The 20,875-nt window shown below is 34.6% G+C and overlaps 1 protein-coding gene across 4 annotated transcripts; it reads right to left on the bottom strand.

The window, feature by feature from the left end:
* Window positions 1-622: 622 nt before the first annotated feature.
* Window positions 623-6,806, bottom strand: LOC121975143. Of its 4 annotated transcripts, none has more exons than XM_042526578.1 (9): window positions 6,682-6,806; window positions 6,290-6,564; window positions 5,083-5,256; window positions 4,673-4,731; window positions 2,215-3,733; window positions 2,060-2,119; window positions 1,851-1,987; window positions 1,579-1,765; window positions 623-1,485 (listed from the first exon to the last, which is right to left on the bottom strand). In XM_042526578.1, the coding sequence occupies exons 3-9, from the start codon at window positions 5,231-5,233 to the stop codon at window positions 905-907; spliced, it is 2,694 nt and encodes an 897-aa protein (XP_042382512.1). In that variant the 5' UTR covers window positions 5,234-5,256; window positions 6,290-6,564; window positions 6,682-6,806; the 3' UTR covers window positions 623-904. The 4 variants fall into 4 exon arrangements, with proteins under 4 accessions (XP_042382512.1, XP_042382513.1, XP_042382511.1 ...); XM_042526579.1 differs by having other exon boundaries at window positions 6,290-6,554; window positions 6,682-6,758; XM_042526577.1 differs by lacking the exon at window positions 6,682-6,806 and having other exon boundaries at window positions 6,290-6,656.
* Between the last annotated feature and the right edge of the window lie 14,069 nt (window positions 6,807-20,875).

Below are 20,875 nucleotides of genomic sequence, written 5' to 3'. Positions count from 1 at the left end.
CAAGATTAAAAAAAAATTAGTTGTTGTGGGCTGACCAAAACTAAGCTGCTTCCTCTCTCTCTCTCTCTCAGGGTGTTGGCCCTGAAATGGATTGACGGAGACACTGAGGACGAGCGTATTCATCTTTTTACCTTGTTAATGGCATCAACGAGTTATCGTCACTCGCCAACTTTGAATCCTACCGTCATAGATGCAAGCTAAGCTAGCAATTTAATTTTATGCTATTCTAGAAAGATTCTTAGGATAATTAGCAAAAATAAGATAAATCAGAGATAAATGCTTTGAATTTAGGCTAAACTTTAGTTAGGAATTTTGTTAGAGTTGTTTGAGCCTAATTTGGATTCAATTTGTAGCTAGACTGACTTGGAGGAGATCGTCTTGAATTCACATCTTGTTCGAACTACACTTGAGATATGACTTGATTTTATGGATTTTTAACTAAATCAACATTGAATCAAATAGAGTCAGACTGAGTCATTGTAACTTAGGGTTGCTTTTAAACAACCCTCCCATGTGTTGAAACCACTTGCATAAATTAACAACAAATGCACATGACTGATGATATGCAAAAATGAACTTTTAACTCAAAAAGGCATCCTGAAAACACTTCAAACCAGGAAGATCCACAGCAGCAACTTCATGTACACATTCTTTCAGATTATTGTCTTCGATACAAGATATCAAACTAACATTATACGCACCAAGTCCATTCAAGCTTCATAACACTTTCCAATAGGAAAAAAAAAATTGCCAAAAATTAAGATTAGCTGTATAAATGTGAGTCTTTAATATAAAAGCATAGGAGTCCTCTTCGATGATCCTAGGATTCTTCAACCTTTCCCTGTCAGTGTTCAGTCCTGTATTAGTGGGTGAACTTGGAAATGATGATTTCCAAAGTTTGGGGTTAACACCAAGAGTCACAAACAATTTGTTTTACTACATCGCCTAAGATGGCATCACAGATCTTCTCAGTGATATTCTCAGCTTCAAACCGGAGGTCCATCCAACATCGACCCTCCAAGTCCTTTTTCACTATTTGATCTAATGTGTTGGGCAAATGTAGTTGAAGATGCCACTCAAGACCCTTACTAACTTCATGGATTAAGCTTTCACCTAGAGGGATTGGTAGGATGTTTTTCTTGATGAAAAACAGCCATGGGGAACATTTCAAGAACCTTTCATGTATCTCTAAAAGGACTTCATTGATGCAGTCAAAGAGAAGTTTAGGATCATCTTTCAGGAAGCAAAAAAAGATTCCTATTTCGTTGAACAAAGATGGTTTGATTAACTGGTCCTCTATATCCCATTTCCTTGGGAATTCATTGGTAAGGTCAGAAGCTTCCAAGACTGCCTTAACATAGTCAAACCTAGCTTCATAATCTTCGAGATCATCTCTTATACTGTCATTTAAATCTGATGATTCTAGAATTCTCACGACGTTTCCTTCTTCATGAGAAGCTTGTTGATGTTCCACTTGATTATAATCTGCAAAAGGGATACAGATTCAGCTGAATGAGAAACCAAAAAAGATTGTAATGGATCGAAAAACTGTTGCTATTCTATTTTTCCAGATAATACATTTTTCAATTTCAGCAGAGTCAAGACTATTAATATCATCTGATGTCAATGTTCCTAGAACAGATACTGGGCTTGGTTGCTCTTGCTTTTCATTGATGCTTTCAAGAGCCATTAAGTTTTCCCGAATTAAGTTACTTGGTCGAGGCTTGGCATGCACCACTGTCGGTGATTTTTCTTGACCTGAATCCTACCAGAACAACCAGTGATGTATTCTTAACAACAAGAAAAACAACCATAAACCTAAAAAAGAAGGTAATTTGACATTAAATTACCCAGCATGGTGATGTAATAGATTCCTCTTCGCATCTTTCATTGATTAGTTCATTTCCACTTGACTTCAATGGTAAGGCCAACTCGTTAAATTCCACAATGCTTTTAGTATCAAATAATTCAATGATCTCTGTATTTCCTGATAAAAGTTTGGATAGAGTTAATAGTATGATTATAATAAGTTAAGAGGATCTTTGCTTATAAAAGAGACCTTCCATGTTCAAGTCTGTACTGACAGATGTTACTGCCAGTGAACTGCTTTCAGCCAGTTCTGTAATCAAAACCAGAATTTAATTTTTCATCACCTGGAATGCATGCATAAATTGGAACTTCACGCAATTTTATTTCTAAATTCATTGGTCTCACCTCCTTGATCTGACTGTTGTGACGAGGGATCTCCTGTCTCTTTAGATGACATGAAAAATTCATATCTTTGTGGACTGGGTGCAGGTGATAGCTCACTGAAATCTAAAACAGCAAGTACCGGATCCAAAGGTTTTGAAGCTTGGATTCTCAGAAAACTATCAACTCTTGTGTCTAGCATCTCAGCAAGATGTTTCTTGGCTTCCTCGTACATCAAAGATTCAGATCTTGCTGTGAAGCGAGAAATATGACTATTGCCATCAGATTTGAATTCTTCTGCTGAAACAATTTTCTTACTTTTGCTGTCAAGGTCAAATGATTCATGAAGAATTTTAACAACACGGCAATGGTTTAATGAGCTTGTTTCTGCACTTCCTCCATTTATCAGTTCAGATGAATCACCATAGTCACTGGATGTAACTGGAATTCTGTGCAGAATACCATCCCTGGAAATAACATGTCGTGCTTTTCTATTCTCATTGATTATTTGCCGGATTCTCCTCTTAATTTCCTTCATGGAAAAATTGGATGCAATTCTTTCACTATTTTCATTATGCTTAAGTATATCATGGGACTGCAGTGAAGAAGTTTGACTAATAATGGTAGAAGAATTTGATGTTCTTCGGTTTGGTCTCAGAACAACAATTCTGTTCAAAGCTTCGGAACTTGGGTTCTCTTTGGTTTGCTTTGTCCCCTTTAACTTGTCCTTTCTCAAGAAAAAATTGTATCTCTTTTGTTTTTGAAGTAATTGATTAATGTCAGATTCATTGCACTTACCTGAATTATCATTCTCCTCTATTAACAGTGCGACGTTCTCTGAGGATCTTTCTGATCCTAGTTTGGATGTTTTCCTAACCTGAACATCATAAAGACTTTGAATATATTTAAGCAAAGATGAATCTGGACCTTGGAGGAGCTTCTTGAATAGCTCGTTATCTGAATTTGTACTATCTAATTGATCCACTAACTTTTTTCTCTGGACAGCCAATTGTCCATGGTTTAGTCCTTCAACAATTGACTTCTGACCAACAATAATCTGAACAAAATCAGCTATGGTGTGTGGAAATAAAGAGATCTTTTCATCAAGACTATCGTCAAGCTCACCAAGATGGTAATGACCCCTTAGACAGATACTTTCCAAGGAAGGAACAAAATCAAACTTACAGTTAGAATCAGCACTGGCTTGTTGGCATGTATAACTGTATAACTCTAACAGAAATGCAGGAATGTCAAAGTTACTAGAAGATATTTCTGTTAGATCTATACTTCCCGAATGAATCCCAGCCAAGCTGCTAGAAGCAGTCAAGTTGTTTCCCACATTATCAGAAACTAATTTTAATTTTTTGCATCTCGGCTTATTGGTGCACCTAGCAAGCGCATCAGTTTGCAAGCTAGATGTTGCTCTCTGAGTTTCATCCCTCGAAATGTTCGTTTTGAGAAGTTGAGACATCTCTTCTTCTATTAATGTTTTTACGCTAGTCGAACCCAAACTTGCCTGATCTTCTCTAGTTTCATCAACAAGCTGAAGAAAATAAAACATCAATGAAAGTTTGTGCAGAGGCAACATTTGAGAGAGAGGAAAAAACCATACAAGTATTGGTATAATTACATAATCACATTGTAGAGGTTCTTTCAATTAATACTCATTGCGAAATCAAATTTTGGCTGAGGTTGCATCAAAGTCATTTATCTTCAGAATAATATTTATTGATTGTTATTTCCCATCCTATGGATTTACATATAAATATCACACCTAAAACATTTAAAATTCGGAAGTGTATTTTAGCTACTAGAAAGTGTTGTACTTTCATTACAACAGTTGTTGCAACCATGGTAAGAGTATAAAAACCTCCTAGGCAATTGAACGTATTTATTTTGCAGACTTTGTCCTAAATTTGTCAATCATAGTATGTTGTTGGGTTGTTTTGCCTATTCTTGTCGCCTTCGATGGTTGAAAAATGCATAATATACAACATTCATATCTCTTCTTTCTTAACAAAATCCACCAAAATGCATCTAGTACACAACTGATTTGATTTTTGTCAAGTTTATGTGAGTTCCTTTTACATGATGTGAATATATAAGACAATATCCTCTGGTAGGTAGTAAAACATCCTGTAGAGTTGTTCGTATAATTTCAAAAGATTTCTGAATTTATCCCCATACAAGAATTGGCTCGGTGGCAAAGGTAAGCATCAAAATTGAAAAGGATGAAGTATATTATCCAAATGTTTATGTCAAATCTACTATGCCAAGCTATTCGATAAGCCTCCATGTTTCATTAAGATTGTGAGTGTTTCTGTTTAAAAAATTTAATATAAGAGGCAATTAAATTTGAGTAATTATCAAATGCATCAAATTATCTGAATAATACACAACTGACATTAGAGCTAACCATGCTTATTATTAATTTAAAAGTGATGTCCAAAGTTTAGGATAACGAAAAAACTTTGAAACTCACAGTGCCAATTTCACTTGAATTTCTGAGTGAAACAAGCTTAGTTTTAGAATATCCAGTACCTGCATGAGATACAACAGCTATAAGTTTCTATTTAAATCGTGTATGAAGCATCACACACAAAGAAAATTGAACAAACGATTCTATGTCATCAACAAATAGATAAATATGAATGAATACTTAAAGATTGAGTATCCCTGACCAATTTTAGGTCACTACTGTGAAGAATGAAAGTTATTAAAAATTTGTTAAATTTCAGGCCTAATACACAGTCCCGAATGAAATTGAAATAAAATATTTGAGAGGACAAGTTTTATGCACAAAGAGAGTTATGTGATACATTTATATCAACTTAAAAATACATGGTCTTTACAGTATAAAATTTAAATTGTGCTAACAACCAAAAAAATTACCAGTACGCCTATTGCTTCCATGCCTCTTGTCTGAAAGCAATTTCTGAGTTGGTTGGCCTCGGCGGAAATCAAACAAGCTCATCAAACCCCACATACATCCAACATTGTCCCTTTGAGGCTGCACTGGTTGTCTCTTTGATTTTTTTGCCATAACGTAACCCAAATTTTCTCAGTCTAGATCCCAGAGATGAAAGAAGTGAAGTGAGAAGGGTCTGAAGGAAAAACTAGACACAATGCAATTGGTCGGATCTTCCAAAGAGGGAGAGAAAAAAAAAAGAATTCTGTAAAGTACATAAAGCACATTGCCCTGAGGAATCTTTTTAGGAGTAAATTCTCATGTTCGGTCAATAGGCAAATAATTGAATCGATTGACATAAAAAAAGAGGCAGATGAGAAAAAAAAAGGTTAAATTCAGTACCTCTAAATTAGCAAATTTGCTTTGGAACCATTTATGCTAGAAGCTGATAGATCATGTGGTTGTTGTCAGTTTGGTGTTCAGTTTCACTTTATGTTAGTGTTAGGTGAACTACTATATATGTCCCTTCCAAGCTTAAGATACATATCATCTTCATTAGAGAGAAAATTTCCTCCACAAAATCTTTACTACCAATTATGCCAATTACTGTTTATGCTTCTTACTTTTTTATATACTGAAAATCACTTATAAGTTACCATGAGTTGTAACGATGTTGATCTTATGGTTCTCCTCTTTGTTCCACTTTGATTTTCATCCTGTCACTCGAGATGACAAGGATTATGGACCAAAACAATCTTTCGAAAGATTTAAAATAAGACTCAGGCTAATTGACTTGTTTGTTTAAAATAAGTGGCACAGAGAAGTAACTCTTGGCTTTGTTAAAATTAAGGCTATTTGACTTTGTAACTGCAAAAACCTAAGGCTATTTGCAGGCCACGGAAGATAAAGATGGGTCAAGAAGCAGAAAGCTATATCTAGAAGTGTATAAATATTTCACTGATTAGCCAAAATGAACAACTTCAAAAGATCATTCACATTCATAACGATCAAAGAAGAAAATCACTAGATCCCAAATTTTAATGGATGACAGTATAACATGTGGTTTCTGAAGTGAAATCACAAGCATGCGTTTCTTTGTTCGTCCATGGAATGATTCAGTACAACAAAGAAAGAAGAAGCAATGCATCGAATACACCAACACCATTGCTAGGATCATCAGAAAAGGCATACCTCAAGGGAAGAAGCAAATATAGAAGGAGGAAGGGCGATTACAATGAAAGCCCGGGAGGAGAAAAAAGTACATGACTCCCAATTTGTAGATCCCTTTCTGTTCTGAAAGGCTCAGCTTGTTGAATGTGAGCTGGCCAGTTCAGTTACCATGTCGAAGAAAGGAATAAGAACTTTCCCTACTCTCTGCGCTGAGCCGAACTTGCCCTTTTTTCCTGCTTGAACTAAACTAGACCAAACCAATGCAGTGACCTCAAGAAGCTTGAATCTGAACACAACTGAATCAACACAGAGCAAGCAAAGCTTAAAGGGGACAAAGAAGGATTGGAGATGCAAACAACCAAAACAAATTGACTTCTTTTCTTCTAATACTTGCCAGTTGAAGAAGTAATTACCGGAGGATAGCTTGTTGGAGGCAAGAACTGGTATGCTATCTTTTTCATGGCGATTTCTCAGCGACTCACACTTTTGCATCTTTCCACATAAAAATCAATAATTTATACGTGTCATGCAGTCCGACAAGATGGAGAGAGACGCAGAAAACAAAAAAACGTGCTGCTCCATCGGCCCGCACAAAGTAAGCGTCGCACGGCGGCACGCGGCCGCCATTAACAGCCTTTGCTTACGTAAATATTACCGCAGAATCAAAGATAATCAAACATATAGTTAGTATTGTTAATCTGTCAAAATTGTTTGCTATCAATCTATCATTGAGGTAGACAATGATTCTAGTTAATTAATTATATTTAGCAAAGGATTTGTCGTCTTATAACATATATATCATGAGTAGCAATAGGAACGTGATCAATGAGATTGAGAAATGAGAATAAATTGTTTGTTTATAGAATAGAAATTTTATAATTATTTGGTTTATATTTTATGGTATTTGATAGAAAAAAAAATCTATCAATAATATTGAAATAATATTTTTAATTCTGATAAGAAGAATAGCTAATGGTTAGTTAAAAAAATTATTATGCCTTCTATTCTTAGTTTCTATTAAAAAAATACTTTTATATTAAAATTTAAAAATAATATTAGATTATTATTCCATTGAAATTATAGTTTTTTAATTTATTAAAAATTAGTTATTTCTCAATCTACTTTAAAATAATTAACTTTTTACTATTCCATTCCTAAATAAAGCATTCAATGAGCCAAACGGATCGAATGAAGTGATCGCCATGGATAAATTAGTCAAGGTAAGTGAACTAGAATATCAAAAGGTCCCTATTAAGGTTTATAATCTAATTATGATATCTTGAAAAGTTTGTAGTACGACGTATGTGATTAAATTTTAACTATAAAAGTTATGATGGTATTAGAGGGATTGAGTCGATCCAAAAGCCACCATTTACCCCAACAAAATGGCAATAGGGGAAAGGGAGAGCTCTCATGGTATAAACCTTTTTTATTATTATTATTTTGTAAACATATTTATATTTAACAAATTAGAGTTTCACATATATTTGTGTGTCCATATATATATATTTTAAGATGTAAGATTTAGTATTTAGGTTAAAAAAGTGAAAATTAAAAAAAATACTAGGCGCTCATGAATTGAGCATGGATGGATGTGTGAGATAACAAGACTATATATATATGGATGATATGTTGCACACTTATCTATGAGCATCTAATATTTTTTTCTTAGGGTTTATGGGATAGTATTTAGGCTAAAAGAAGTACAAATTAAAAAAAAAAAAAAAAAGTGGTTATAGATGGATGTGCAGCATAACACCCATCCATACACACACATGAAGAAGTTTGTTGCGTATCGCACGATGGGCAACTGTGCTCGATTGTGCGGTGCGCAACATTTTTTTTTGTTTTTATTTTTTTAAGTTTGTGGTTAAGCCATTTAGGGGTTGGGTTATAGTATTAAGCACAAAATTATTTTAAGATACTCATAGGGGTGTGCGTCGTAAGGTGAGCGACATATCAAAAGACACTCTCTCTCTCTATATATATATAATATGTTATCTCGTACACGGCGCCATGTGAGACTGCACAATGCATATATATATTTTTTTAAATTTACGGTAGAGATTTTACTTTTAATGTTTAGGAGTTAAATTATAATGTTAGTCAAGGGCAATTAACGTGGTCAAGTTGAATCACCCATCCCACTTGTAAAATATAGGCTAAATGGATCTATCAGCAAATCATAGTCAACCAATATTATATATATATATATATATATATATATATATATATATATATATATATATATAGAGGAAATTTTTTATTTATTTCGAACATATTGGTCAGAATAAATTATATTTTAAACAGTTGACCATTGGTCTCTCTATCTCTTGCATGCCCCTAAATCCAAGGGGCATCCTCCCCAAACCTTAATCTCAAGTGTCTCTAATATAGGGGAGATTCATAATTGAGAATGTTGGCCAACCATAGAACAATACTTGAACCACTAATGACACTTAATGAAGTTTCAAGGCAGTGAGACACTAGTGTTTGATTAAAGTGACCTTTTATTTATATTTGTATTTCATGGTGTTAAAGGTGAGGAGGGTGGTCCTTGTGGGAATAGCTTTTGGTTGGGCCTTCACTAGCATTATTTCAACCACCAACTTAGTATCAGCTAATCCATTAAATATATGTAAATAATGTTGGAGCTGGTGTGCGCTAGAGAGAGGGTGAATAACTCTTCTTGCATCGATGGATTGCATAACAAAAACTTGAAGCAAATAGACACACCACAACAAGAACTCGATCGATTTACTTGGTTCACAACCTCCCATTGTTATTACATCCAAGGTATAGTCCTTGAGAACTACCATCACTAAACTTTTTTCTTCTAGAATACCTTTCGGAGACAGAGAATCCTCTTATAATATTGTTTTTAACCAAAGTAACACAAAGTGAAACAAAAATACAAATAGTAATGAAAGTAAAACAATTTTACAAATAAAATCATTACTTTGGAGGCTTTCTTGTTGCTTTGGATTATTTCTTGATGGTAGAAAATACAACAACATTTAATCCCCAATCTCTCAAGAATCAGTGTCTTCAATCTTCCTTGAAACCTTCTTTTATAGGTTGTTATTGGACTAATTTTCACCTATTAGTCGATTAATAATTAACTACTTTATTGAATCCGATCATTGCACCTATAGAATGGCTCTTACCAACACAATTTGACCACCATCAGTCGACAACTAAATCTCATCAATTGACTGATGGTCAATAAATTAAATTTCCAATCCGGTTCAGAATATTCTATTTGCAGGTATAGTGACATAAGTTGATTGCTCAAACTCATCAATTGATTGATTATCAACCAGTCGAGTCGATCAATCGATTTTTAATCTTTCGCTTCGCTGAAATAATGCAATTAGTGGATTGTCCAAACTTATCAATCGATTGATTGTAGCAGAAACACTAATCCTAAACAATGTAGCAAACCTCAAAAACACTCTAGCAACCCCCAAAAACATTATAGGAACCCTCAAAAATATTATAGCAAACCCCGAAAATAATGTTTACAATGTTGAAATCTCATCTTGCATGGTATCAGATTGACCTTAACCAACTAGAACTTCCTTTGCTTAGCATTCAATCAACCTTTACCTATTGGGACTTTACATTATCTAGCATTCAATCAACCTTGACCTGTTGAGACTTCATCATTGCCAAACATCCGATCTTCCTTGAGCTGTTTGAACTTCTCATTTTATGCTTAACATCTAAGCTACCATAATATTTTAGGACTTCTCTCATTACTAAGTGTCTGGTTCTCCATGGATTTCGCTCTTTCCAACTCCCTGTTAGACTTTTCAACTACCAAGTGTTCAGTCAACCATAACCGACTTAGACTTCTTACCTTGCCAATTCTTTGTTGAACTTCCAACCACTAAGTGTATGGTCAACCATGACCAACTTGGACTTCTCCATCATCATGTATCTAGTCAATCTTGATGTACTTGACTCTTCGCTCTAGTCAACAAACATATTTATCTATTGTCAAGTATTCAATCAACTTTAACCTACTTAATATCTCACTCAACTAGCTAACATATTGATCAAATATAGAAATTCAACTCTATTGGTGCAATCAATCCATGGTTAAGGTCGACCAAGCTTGGGTTGACTCGAGTTGGAATTTCAATGTTTGATCAATATGTTAGTTGGTCGAGATGTCAAGTAGGTAAAGGTTAATCGGATACTTGACATTTGATCAATATGTTACTTGATTGAGGAAGATACAAGTAAGTTAAGGTTGACCGAATACTTGACAATGAAAAAGTCTAAGTGAATCATGGTTAACTAGACACTTGGCGATTGAAAGTTCAATATAGAGTTGACACGAGATAGAAAGTCTAAGTGGGGTCACGGTTGACCAAATACTTGGTGATAGAAAATTCAACATGGAATTAGCACAAGAAGAATGTCCAAGTGGGTCACGGTTGACTGAACACTTGACTATGGAAAGTCCAACAGGGAGTTGGCATGAGGCATAAAATCCCTATAAGTCAATGTTAACTGGATGCTAGGCAATGAAGAAGTCCTTGTAGGATCGATGCACGCTAGAAGGGGTGAATAGAGCTTATGACTTTCACGTTCATTTTAAAACAAAAATTGAAGAGATAAGGGCAGTAGAATAAAGATAGAAACAAAAAGCAAACAACATTAACACACCAAGATTTACTTGGTTCAGAGCTTGTGATGACTCCTACTCCAAGGCCCGCGATCGTCGATTGCTTCCATTGTGCAATCACTATCAATTCGGAAAGTTATAGTAATGATTACAATTAAGCAATTAACTTTAACAATAACAAATAATACCGACAACTTAGAGAATCAGGTCTTGAATGTGATTGTCGTCGGAGCAGCTTTTAGGTGTCGTAGAGGCTTTATTAGAGCAACGCACAGAAGCGGAAGTTTCTTAGAATGTCATTGTGAATTCATTGGTCGAAGGTTTCTTTTATAAGCTATTCTGAGTGCCTGGATCCCCTCCTGGGCACCTGGACTGTGCTGATGTGGCATGCTCTCGTTGAAACTCAATATAACAAAGGTTATCCACTTCTAGGCACCCTGACCATGATGCAGGTCTAACCAATCCTCGCACTCCAACTTAGCGAACATATCATATTTTAGCCGTTCGAGTGCTCGGACCAACTCCGGGTGCTAGGACCTTGAGAGCGCCTGGCCCTCGCCCGGGCTACTACTCGACGAAGGCATCTCGGGCACCTAGACTCCGAGCGCCTAGACCCCATCCGAGCGCTCGGACCAGCTTTTCCAACAACTTCATTTTCTATAAAATAAAATTAGTCCAAGCAAAATAATATAAATAAGGTATGATTTTGATAGCATTCTGAATGTCTGATCTTGAATTTGAGTTTCGCTGAAACTTTAGGTCAGATCGACACCTACTATTCTCTCTTCGGGGATCGCGTCCTCGCCTACTCCTCTCAGGAGAAATTAACTTTTGCCAGACCGGTCCTCCAAACCGTTTAAACTTTTGCTCAGCGTCTGAGACTTCAGATCTTTATGCTGAACGTCCGATCCATGACCCGTCCAGTCTTCCACTTGATATCCACGACCCCCAGGATTTTCACCTAGAGCTAGTCCTTGACTCTAGGATTTCTCCCAAAGTCCTCAACCCACCAAGATTTCGTCTAGTCCCTCAAACCAAGACTTCGTTGCCTAACCGCAGTTAGGACTTTCCACCTGCCTAACTGTAACTAGGACTTTCTTTTGCCTAAGATCACTTAGGACATTCCTGCACACTTATTTCAACTTGTTAGATAATAAGACAACTTAACTTTGAACCCCCTTTGTCATTATCAAAATATAGGTTTGATCGTCTGGTGCTCCCTGCACTAACAGTCCTGGCAGGTTTAGGTTGATCGGATGCTAGACAACAAGTAAGTCCCTGCAGGTCAAGCTAGGCAACGAGAAGCCTCAGTAGATCAAGGTTGACCAAATATTAGGCAAAGAAAGTTCTAGTAGGTTGAGGTCAATAGGATACCAGACAAGATGAGAATTCAACTTTGGTAAGATTAAAATAAGAGTATTAGTCGATTGATAGGGTATATTGATCGACTAATGGATGTAAAAATTCCAAAACCTAAAAAATACGATTGCTACAATATTGTTGCAGTTATTATACTATAGTACTTGTGAACAGTAATTTGCTATAGTACAATCAACTAATGTGTTCGATAAGTCAATTGATGACTTTAGAAATCAAACAGAAGCAAATTGTTTCAACTATTCGACTCAACTGATGACATCAATCGACTGATATCGAACAAAAATAAGTCGATTCTACTGTTTGACTGATGATATCAATTGATTGATGGTTGATATCAGTCAACTAATGTTGAGATGGATAGAGTGGTTAATTTGACAAGTTAGAGCAATGTTCAAATGAACAGTGAATTAATCGACTGATGAGCGAAAATCGACCTCAACCTAAAGGCTATAAAAGAAGGGTTTTGAGAAGATCTTCGATGTCAGTTCTTAAGGGTATAGAGACAAAGTGCTGCTATAATTTCCACCACCAAGAGATAATCCAAAGTGACAAAAAAGCAAGCAAAGCAAAGTTTTCATTGTAATGTCATTTTCGCTTTTCATTTATATTTGCATTCCTGTTTCTTATTGTATTGTTGTGAAAACAAATTGTGAGATTTCTCCACCTTCGAAATGTATTCGAGAAGGAGAAGATTTAATAGTGGTAGATTGCTAAGATTAGGTTTTATATTAATTGTCTTGAGAGACGGATACCAAGTAAAATTAAGGTGTTGTACAAGTGACGTCAAGTTTAATTCAAGGACTCCTCTATGCAATCGAACAATGAGTCCACAATCAAGATAAAACGCCCAATAGATCATAACAAACTCGAGTCAAGTTTAATTTGGTCAATGTTGATAAAGATTGATTGCACCAATAAAGAAATATTAATTGAACTTATAGAGTTATTTAGGTTTTAAGGTTGTGACATATTTTTTTAAAAAAAATTAAAATAAGAAAGTAGAAATATTTCTCATGAAAAAATGATAAATTCAGCTAGCCTTAGGTGATCAACTCGGTCATATAGAATTTCCCCACCGGCCACTAGGGTAATCGGGAAGCGCTCACGGTGAGCAGCCCAGAAGCCCAGCATCCTTTGGTTGTACGTCTTATTTGTAGAAAAATTCCTATAAATTAATTATAGTTAGGAATCGAATCATGAATACCTAGTTGATAACATGGATAAAAATATTTCTCATGAGTCTCATAGGCTCATGTAATTTAATCAAATTAATCGTTTCATTTTGAGTGAATTTTTGTTAGACGCATTCAATATTGTAGATAGTCAGTGATACATTACTTTTTATAAATGATTAGGCTAAAAAAAAGTACATTTAAAGTTTTTTTAAAATTATATATTAGTTTTAGATTTATTTAGGGTCAAAGTATATATTAATTTAATTTTACATTTGACGACTTATAATGAAGTAGAAAAACAAGGAATATAATATGAATTAGCCTAAGAGATAATCACATCAATTATTGACATATTTGCTAGTGAATTTATTGTATATTAAGAAAAATTTAGTAGTCGAGAATATAAAAAAAAGGATGGAGGATTAATTCATACTAAAAATATCTTCTAACAAACAAAAGAGAGAAAAATCTTCCTTTTATTTCATAGAAGGATCTACACTTAATTTTCAAGTATTTTTACGTCATTAAATAAATTTATAATTTATCTAATCGGAGTACCCTACTTAACATAGATTTGGTGGGTTATAGTTGGCAATAGTAGTTGAATGAAAAATAAACAATTCAATCATATGCCCATTAAAACACAAAAGTTGGTTAGGAGTACTGGTTAAAATTGAATTGAATATAATTAGATTAAATGGATTTTTTTTTTAAAAAAAAACATTGTTTTTTAGAAGTTGAACCAACTCCAAAAGGCATAATTAATTTCAACAAGAAGTCTATATTTTATTTATTAATTTGGAGACCTGTCATAATTTTTAGTTGGCTTTCAACTTACTTTATTTTTGAGGTGTCCCTTCCACTTGATCATTTTGTCATCAAGGATGTAATTGTTTACGTCTTTGTGGTGTTACATGTGCATGTTAGTTGGAGCATGCTTAGATTGCCCTCTAGTAAGATCTTCCTTATCTTGTCGGAAAGGTTTAATTTTAAGAGTGCACACTTGAAAAACATGGAGAACATCGTTGTTGAAGGGAAGGTGAAGCTTGGAGGGAACCTTTTCCACCTTCTCGGTGATCTTGAATAACCCTTTCATTTCTTATCCTTTGGTGGTTATTTACCTAGCTTTATGAGGATCCTGCTGTCCAACTTCGAACTCCATGGATCATCTATTTTCAATAGTCCATTGCTTTCTCCTTTTAGCACCCTTATGTCATAACAATACATTCGACATGTTTATGTCATCCTTTAGCCATTTTGAATGTAATTAGACTTGACCATTTCATAGGTGGTGGCTAAGGTGCTTAGGGTAAGTTGTTGATCTTGCAAGACAATCTAGAATTGGGCTCTTCCCATTGGTTCACTACAACGTAAGTTGTAGAAGGATTAGTCATTTGATTAGCATCCACATAATGGTGATGATATGCATCTAAAATGGCATCTAATTGCATAGTTTGACCATTTAGATGTGAGTTAATGGTCATTGCTAATTCTGATCTCGTTTAAAATCTTATAGCGTATTGTAACTCTTTATTACTCACACTTGCATGTCATGAAACTTGTAAAGAAGATTAACCATGATCGAGCCTTTCTTGCTTAAAGATAAATTAATAAATAAATTGACTCATCTAATCTCTATTTGACTAAATTTCTATTTAAACAATAATTGCTTGATTAAAAACATTCTATTTATCTAATGTTTATATAGTCAATTGATTGATATGCTCCAACTGATTAGACAATTCTTAGTTGATTGAATCCTAAATGGTCATACCTTCACTTGGCTTACCACCACCATAATTCTATCGAAAGGCATGAGACCAAGTTTGTCAATAAACTATGACTTAGAACATCAATCCACCAATTGAAGGATTCACAACAAAACCACTAGATAGCTTACTTTTAGCTAGCTAAACCCATCATTTACAACAATGTTACCTAAAAAACTGTCTAAATTACATTCACTTAAATAATCCCTCATGATTCTCATGACTCTAGGGTTTCATCTCCCTCAATCAAAATCATCAAGCAATCAAGTGCATTTAGCTCGTTTCATGTCACTCAACCAACGCTTTATGTCATTGAGCCTTCAACCCAAACCATTGAGCTGTCAAGTGCATCAAACTCCTCGAGCTTGCTACATACCATTCGACCAACGATTTGCAGCATCCAATCTTCCAATTAATGTACCATGCCCTAAAGTGTCCAAGCTCCATCGCCCTGTTGTGGGTCGTTGAACCATTGAACTAAACATAATTCGATCTCATTGAGTCAACAAGCTCTATCAACTCCATATGAACTCTATATGCAATATTCCAATTCCTTGGGCGCTTGATGAACATATCAAAAAATCAGAAACAAAAATATCTAATTTAAATCACATTGCCAATACATCAAATTAGTAATGCGGTTGAGTCATTAGAATACTTTTAGAATATATTTAAAATTTTAAAATAATTAAAATATCCTTTTATATTTCGCAATTTGTGTTACTTCATTTCTCAACTATAAATATCATTATTGTAATTAATGAAAATACATTAGATGATACATGTGTTGTTATATTATTGCTATACAATTAGGCCAATCGATGATATTGGAAAAGGCTTAAAAACTAAAATTAAGATTATTTTGATAACTTTAAGGTTCCAAAATATATTTTAGAAATGAAATAATTTTGGATGGTAAATGAAAGTTTCCTTCAAAATGCTTTTCCATTCTTAGGTTGTAGGCTAGTTGAGGGGTCATCAATACACCATTCATGATCTCTATACGTCCCCTCAAAGCGGTGCGGTGGTTGAGATATGAGGAATTACCACATGAGGTCTTGAGGTCGAGACTCGACATGTCTAAACATATCTTCCTCATGCTTTGGCCACCACTAATGGTTAGTAGTCATTCGTGATTTACCTCCTTCGTGTTGGCATATGAATATATTGACAGGGATACTAGAGACGAACGAATCACTTTTTACCACATGATCGTCAATCGACATGATTGGGGCATAGATATACTAGTGCTTTTCTCTATCTTATCCATCAATTCACTAAGATGTGGTGAACCATGCCACTGCCAGATCTTCTAATTTCTAGTGAGCCCCATCCACTAATGCTCTCCAAATCAACGCAATCTTTGTTCTCCCTTTAGCATAAAGGAATTAGATCCATAGTTATCCTTTCCATGAAATTTATATCAATAATAATGCTTAAAGTGTTAAGTTTTATTTTAGTCCATTGCCATGATGTATTGTCGTGTCTCTCAATTAGTAAGCAATTAGGTTAGTTAACAAAATCTTGAGATAGAATCTCAATTATATTGATCCATAGGCTGCAAAGGGTGAACCTTTCAAGAACTAGAGCATACACTTGATAGCTGAAGAGTAAAAACTAATTAAGGTCTCATCTCTAGAAGAGATTGAATGCTCAAATTATTATGGAGTGGACTAATTAGGTAAAACTTTTGGAAAAGGAGAAGAAATAATAATTTTTTCCCCATACTCCAACTTTGATTCGAAAGAGAAAAGTAATTTCATAGTGTTTGATATTTTATTACACGATAAGTCAAACTTACTTATCCTCTATTACATAAAAATAATATATAATGTTTCAAATATATATCTCTGTCTTTCTCTACAATCTATTGAATTTCTTATTATTTTCAAATATATAAAATATGAAAAAGTAAGGAATTTAATTTGATATTTTCTTTTGAAAGTAAATGTATTAATTGAGTTTCTTAAAAATTATTTTAAAAAAATTAAAATAACTCTCTTTGTAGAACATAGGAGGCATATGAAACTGATACTATGAACCATTATGAAAATCTTTGAGTAGTCTTTATCCATGATTAAATGTAAAATTAATGCTACATTTAGCCTGATCCGAGGAATTTTCAGTGAATGTAGTGTGCACTTCAACGTTTAACAATCCAATGCTTAACAAATTCATATGATCATTTTGTATTAAATATCCAAGAGACATTGTTCTTGATCATCATTGATGAACTGTTGATTGGAACGTTGCTCTGATGTATTAGTTTAAGGATTTCATCCTTCTCAACATTAGTCGATTATTTATTACCATCAATTGACTATAATTTAATCAGTCGAGTTCCACAGTCAAATTTTAAATAATTTTGGTTTGCTCAAACAATGACATTAGTTGACAGATATACTACATTAATCGACTATAACGATCAGTCAAATTTTCTAGTCGAGTTTTGAAGCTTTTGTACACATTGTAGTGCCCATCAGTCGACCGGCTAAATCCATCAGTGGATTGTGCTATAGCAATACTTAGCAAAATATTGTTCAGGGTTACTATAGCAATATTGTAGTAAAACTATAGTAATATTGTAGCAATCATTTTTTTTAGGTTTTGAGATTTTTTTCATCCCTTAATCGATAGATACATCATATTAATCAACTATAATACTCTTGTTTTAGCCTTACCAAAATCGAATTCTCATCTTGTCCGGTATTCAATTGATCTCATCCTACTAGAATTTTTTTTGCCTGATATCTAGTCAACCTTAACCTGCTAAGACTTTTCGTTGTCTAGCATGCGGTTAACCTTGACCTGTCATAACTTCCTTGTTGCCTAACATTCGATCATCCTTGACTTCTCGAGACTTCACTGTTATGACCAAAGAAATTTAGATATCTTCAAAATAGTATGATATTATCCACTTTCAGCTTAGGCCCTCATGGTTTTATTTTTTAGATTTACTCAAAAGGTCTCATACTAATAGAGATATTTTTCCTTTATAAACTCATGGGTTTTTCTATGTGTTTTGAATATGGAATTTTGTTTGCAACTTTGCAACCCCAATATTTATGTCTTATGTCAACTCCTTGTCAAATATCGGATCAATCATGATTCACTTGGACTTTTCTCTTGTCAACTCTATATTAGACTTCTGATCACCCAATGTCTGGTTAATCGTGACCCACTTGGGTTTTTCGTCTCATGTCAACTACATGTTGGACTTCCGTCCACCAAATATCTAGTTGACTGTAATCCACTTGGATTTTTCATATCTTATCAAGTATCTAGTCAATCTTAACATATTTGACATCAATCTTGACCTACTTAACTTCTCACTCGACTTACTAATATTTAATTATACATTGAAACCCCAATTCAAATCAATTCGAATTTGATCAACAAAGTCAAGCATTGACCGGGGTCAGTTGCACCAAAACATTCTGCCTATTACCATTGCAATATAGCTATTGATTCTTAGGAACGTCTCTTACCATTGCAAGATAGCTATTGATTCTTAAGATGTAGGTTCATTAATGGATCTATGCTATTGATTCTTGGTCAGTTATTCAAAAGTTAAGGAGAAGTCATGGCGGACGAATACCTTGAACGTAGTTTCGAGTATAAATTATGCTCTAAATTTATTAGATGAACTAAAGAGAATATTATTTATCTCAGGATTAATTTAGTAAAACTCGGATACTTGAATTAAAAAATATTTATGAAGTGGAAGAAGACCACCTACCAAAGCAACCATATTAAACTTAATAAAATTAAGGTGAAGAGAATCATTGTGGTTGAAGTTGTTAGAGGGTTGCTATTGGCTTTGTAGTTGATATAACAACTCAACATAAATTATTTTCTGAAGCCCCACAATAATGGTAATGGTAATGATAATGGTAAAGGACGTGAATGTGGGGAGGAGACTTTGCTTAGAGAGTGGAAATACTGATGGAACTTTTGGCCTTTGCGTGGGCTGTGTATCATCACATTCACATGGATACTAAAGGAACAAGACAAAAGTGTAGATCAAAATCAGAGATATCGAAAAGGATAGAAGATTATGTTGTGGAGTGGAATGCGACCAAAGCCATAAGGCCTGTTGCATCACTTAAGCCAATGCTTTAGGGGTTTTGTATAATTTGTAAGATCGTGCATATATCGATAGAAGGGGTGGATATCGATCACGTCGCTTCCTCTTGTCATTGTGTTCTTTCTATTAGAATATTAGCAGCAGTTGAATAATAAAATAATAAAGGAAAGAATAAAGAGACAAAAGACTTTTACTTGGTTCCCAATCCCAGGGTTAGTACATCTAAGGTCACACACTTAGCACGAGTCCGCTATACATATCTTCTTTCTGAAACTTTTTCTAAGATGGAGAAATCTTTTACAGATTTTATACAAACACAAAAAGAATACAGCAACAATGTATAATAATTAATACAAACAAAGTTTTATCGATCGGTCCAGAAATCCTGAGTGTCGCAACACTGCTCTTGGAGTTCCCCGTCATAGAGCTTTGTGTGTAGATTCAAACACATAGTAGGAGAACAGAATATGGAATTGTTGTTCTGAACCTTGAGCCTCCATCTCCTTTTTATAGACTTTTTTCGATCGACCGAACATTGATCCGATCGATTGATCCATAGCTTATCTAGATTTTTCTCACCTTATCTGATCAACACTTATCTGGATCAAGCCTTATCTTCATCCACATCATAAAGTCGAACCTAATCTTTTGCCACATCAATTTCCATGTCAACTTGTCATGCTAATATTTTTGACAACTCAGCAATCTAGTCAACTAAACCCAGTCAGTTGATCGAATCAATTTTTCGATCGATTGAACCAAGCCACATCACCAACTTGGGTTCAAACCCTACACCCGATCAACCAAACCTAGTTGGTTGGCCATAATGATTTTTTAGTCAATCGGATAGTCGGTCCGGTAGACCGGACAACTGATATAGTCGATTGGACCGATTTGGGTCTGATTCAACCCATATCAAGTTCAGTTCACTCCGGACTTGGTCGAGCTTCCTCTGGTTACATTTGTCTGCTCTTTATTTTTCTTCCAACTCCAAATTCCTGCAAAATTGTGTGCAAAACAAGCAAGTAAAAAAAAACAAGTTCTATCCTATAAGTCTACTTGACCTATTAGGCTTATCTTTTACTTGAAGTTTACTCCTCTAAAACTTCTCACGCCTAAAATTAATTCCATTAGGATTTTTTCCTTTGCTAAGCATCCGGTCGCTTTGATTTATTTGGACTTGCCACTTGTTAGACATCCGATCATCCTTGACTTACCTGGACTTTCCACTTTCCAAACATCTTATCATCCTTGACCTGCTTGGACTTGTCACTTGTTAGACATCTGTTCATCCTTGATCTATCTAGACATTCCCTTTGAAGACATCTGGTCAATCTTAACTTGCCCAGACTTTGCTCTTACAAGTCATCCTATCAACCTTAACTTGATTAAACTTTTCCTTTGTTAGTCATCCAGTCAACCTTAACCTGACTAGACTTTCCTTTTACTAGTCATCCTATCAACTTTAACCTGACTAGATTTCTCACTTCCAAATATCAGGTCTTATTTGGATTAATCCTTAATCAAACACGACGAGACATAAATATATATATTATTAAA

The sequence above is a fragment of the Zingiber officinale genome, chromosome 4B (genome assembly GCF_018446385.1).
Source record: "Zingiber officinale cultivar Zhangliang chromosome 4B, Zo_v1.1, whole genome shotgun sequence".
In the NCBI taxonomy this organism is placed as follows: Eukaryota; Viridiplantae; Streptophyta; class Magnoliopsida; order Zingiberales; family Zingiberaceae; genus Zingiber; species Zingiber officinale.
Note: the sequence above shows the minus strand (reverse complement) of the source record. Positions and strands in the feature narration are given on the sequence as shown.

Bases quoted from the DNA above. Each gene is read 5' to 3' on its own strand.
- LOC121975143 (XM_042526578.1), bottom strand. From the start codon at position 5,233: ATGGCAAAAAAATCAAAGAGACAACCAGTGCAGCCTCAAAGGGACAAT. The intron at 2,120-2,214 runs GTGAGACCAATG...TTTTGATTACAG, and splicing joins ACAACAGTCAGATCAAGGAG to AACTGGCTGAAAGCAGTTCA. The intron at 1,766-1,850 runs GTAATTTAATGT...TTGTTCTGGTAG, and splicing joins CTATTACATCACCATGCTGG to GATTCAGGTCAAGAAAAATC.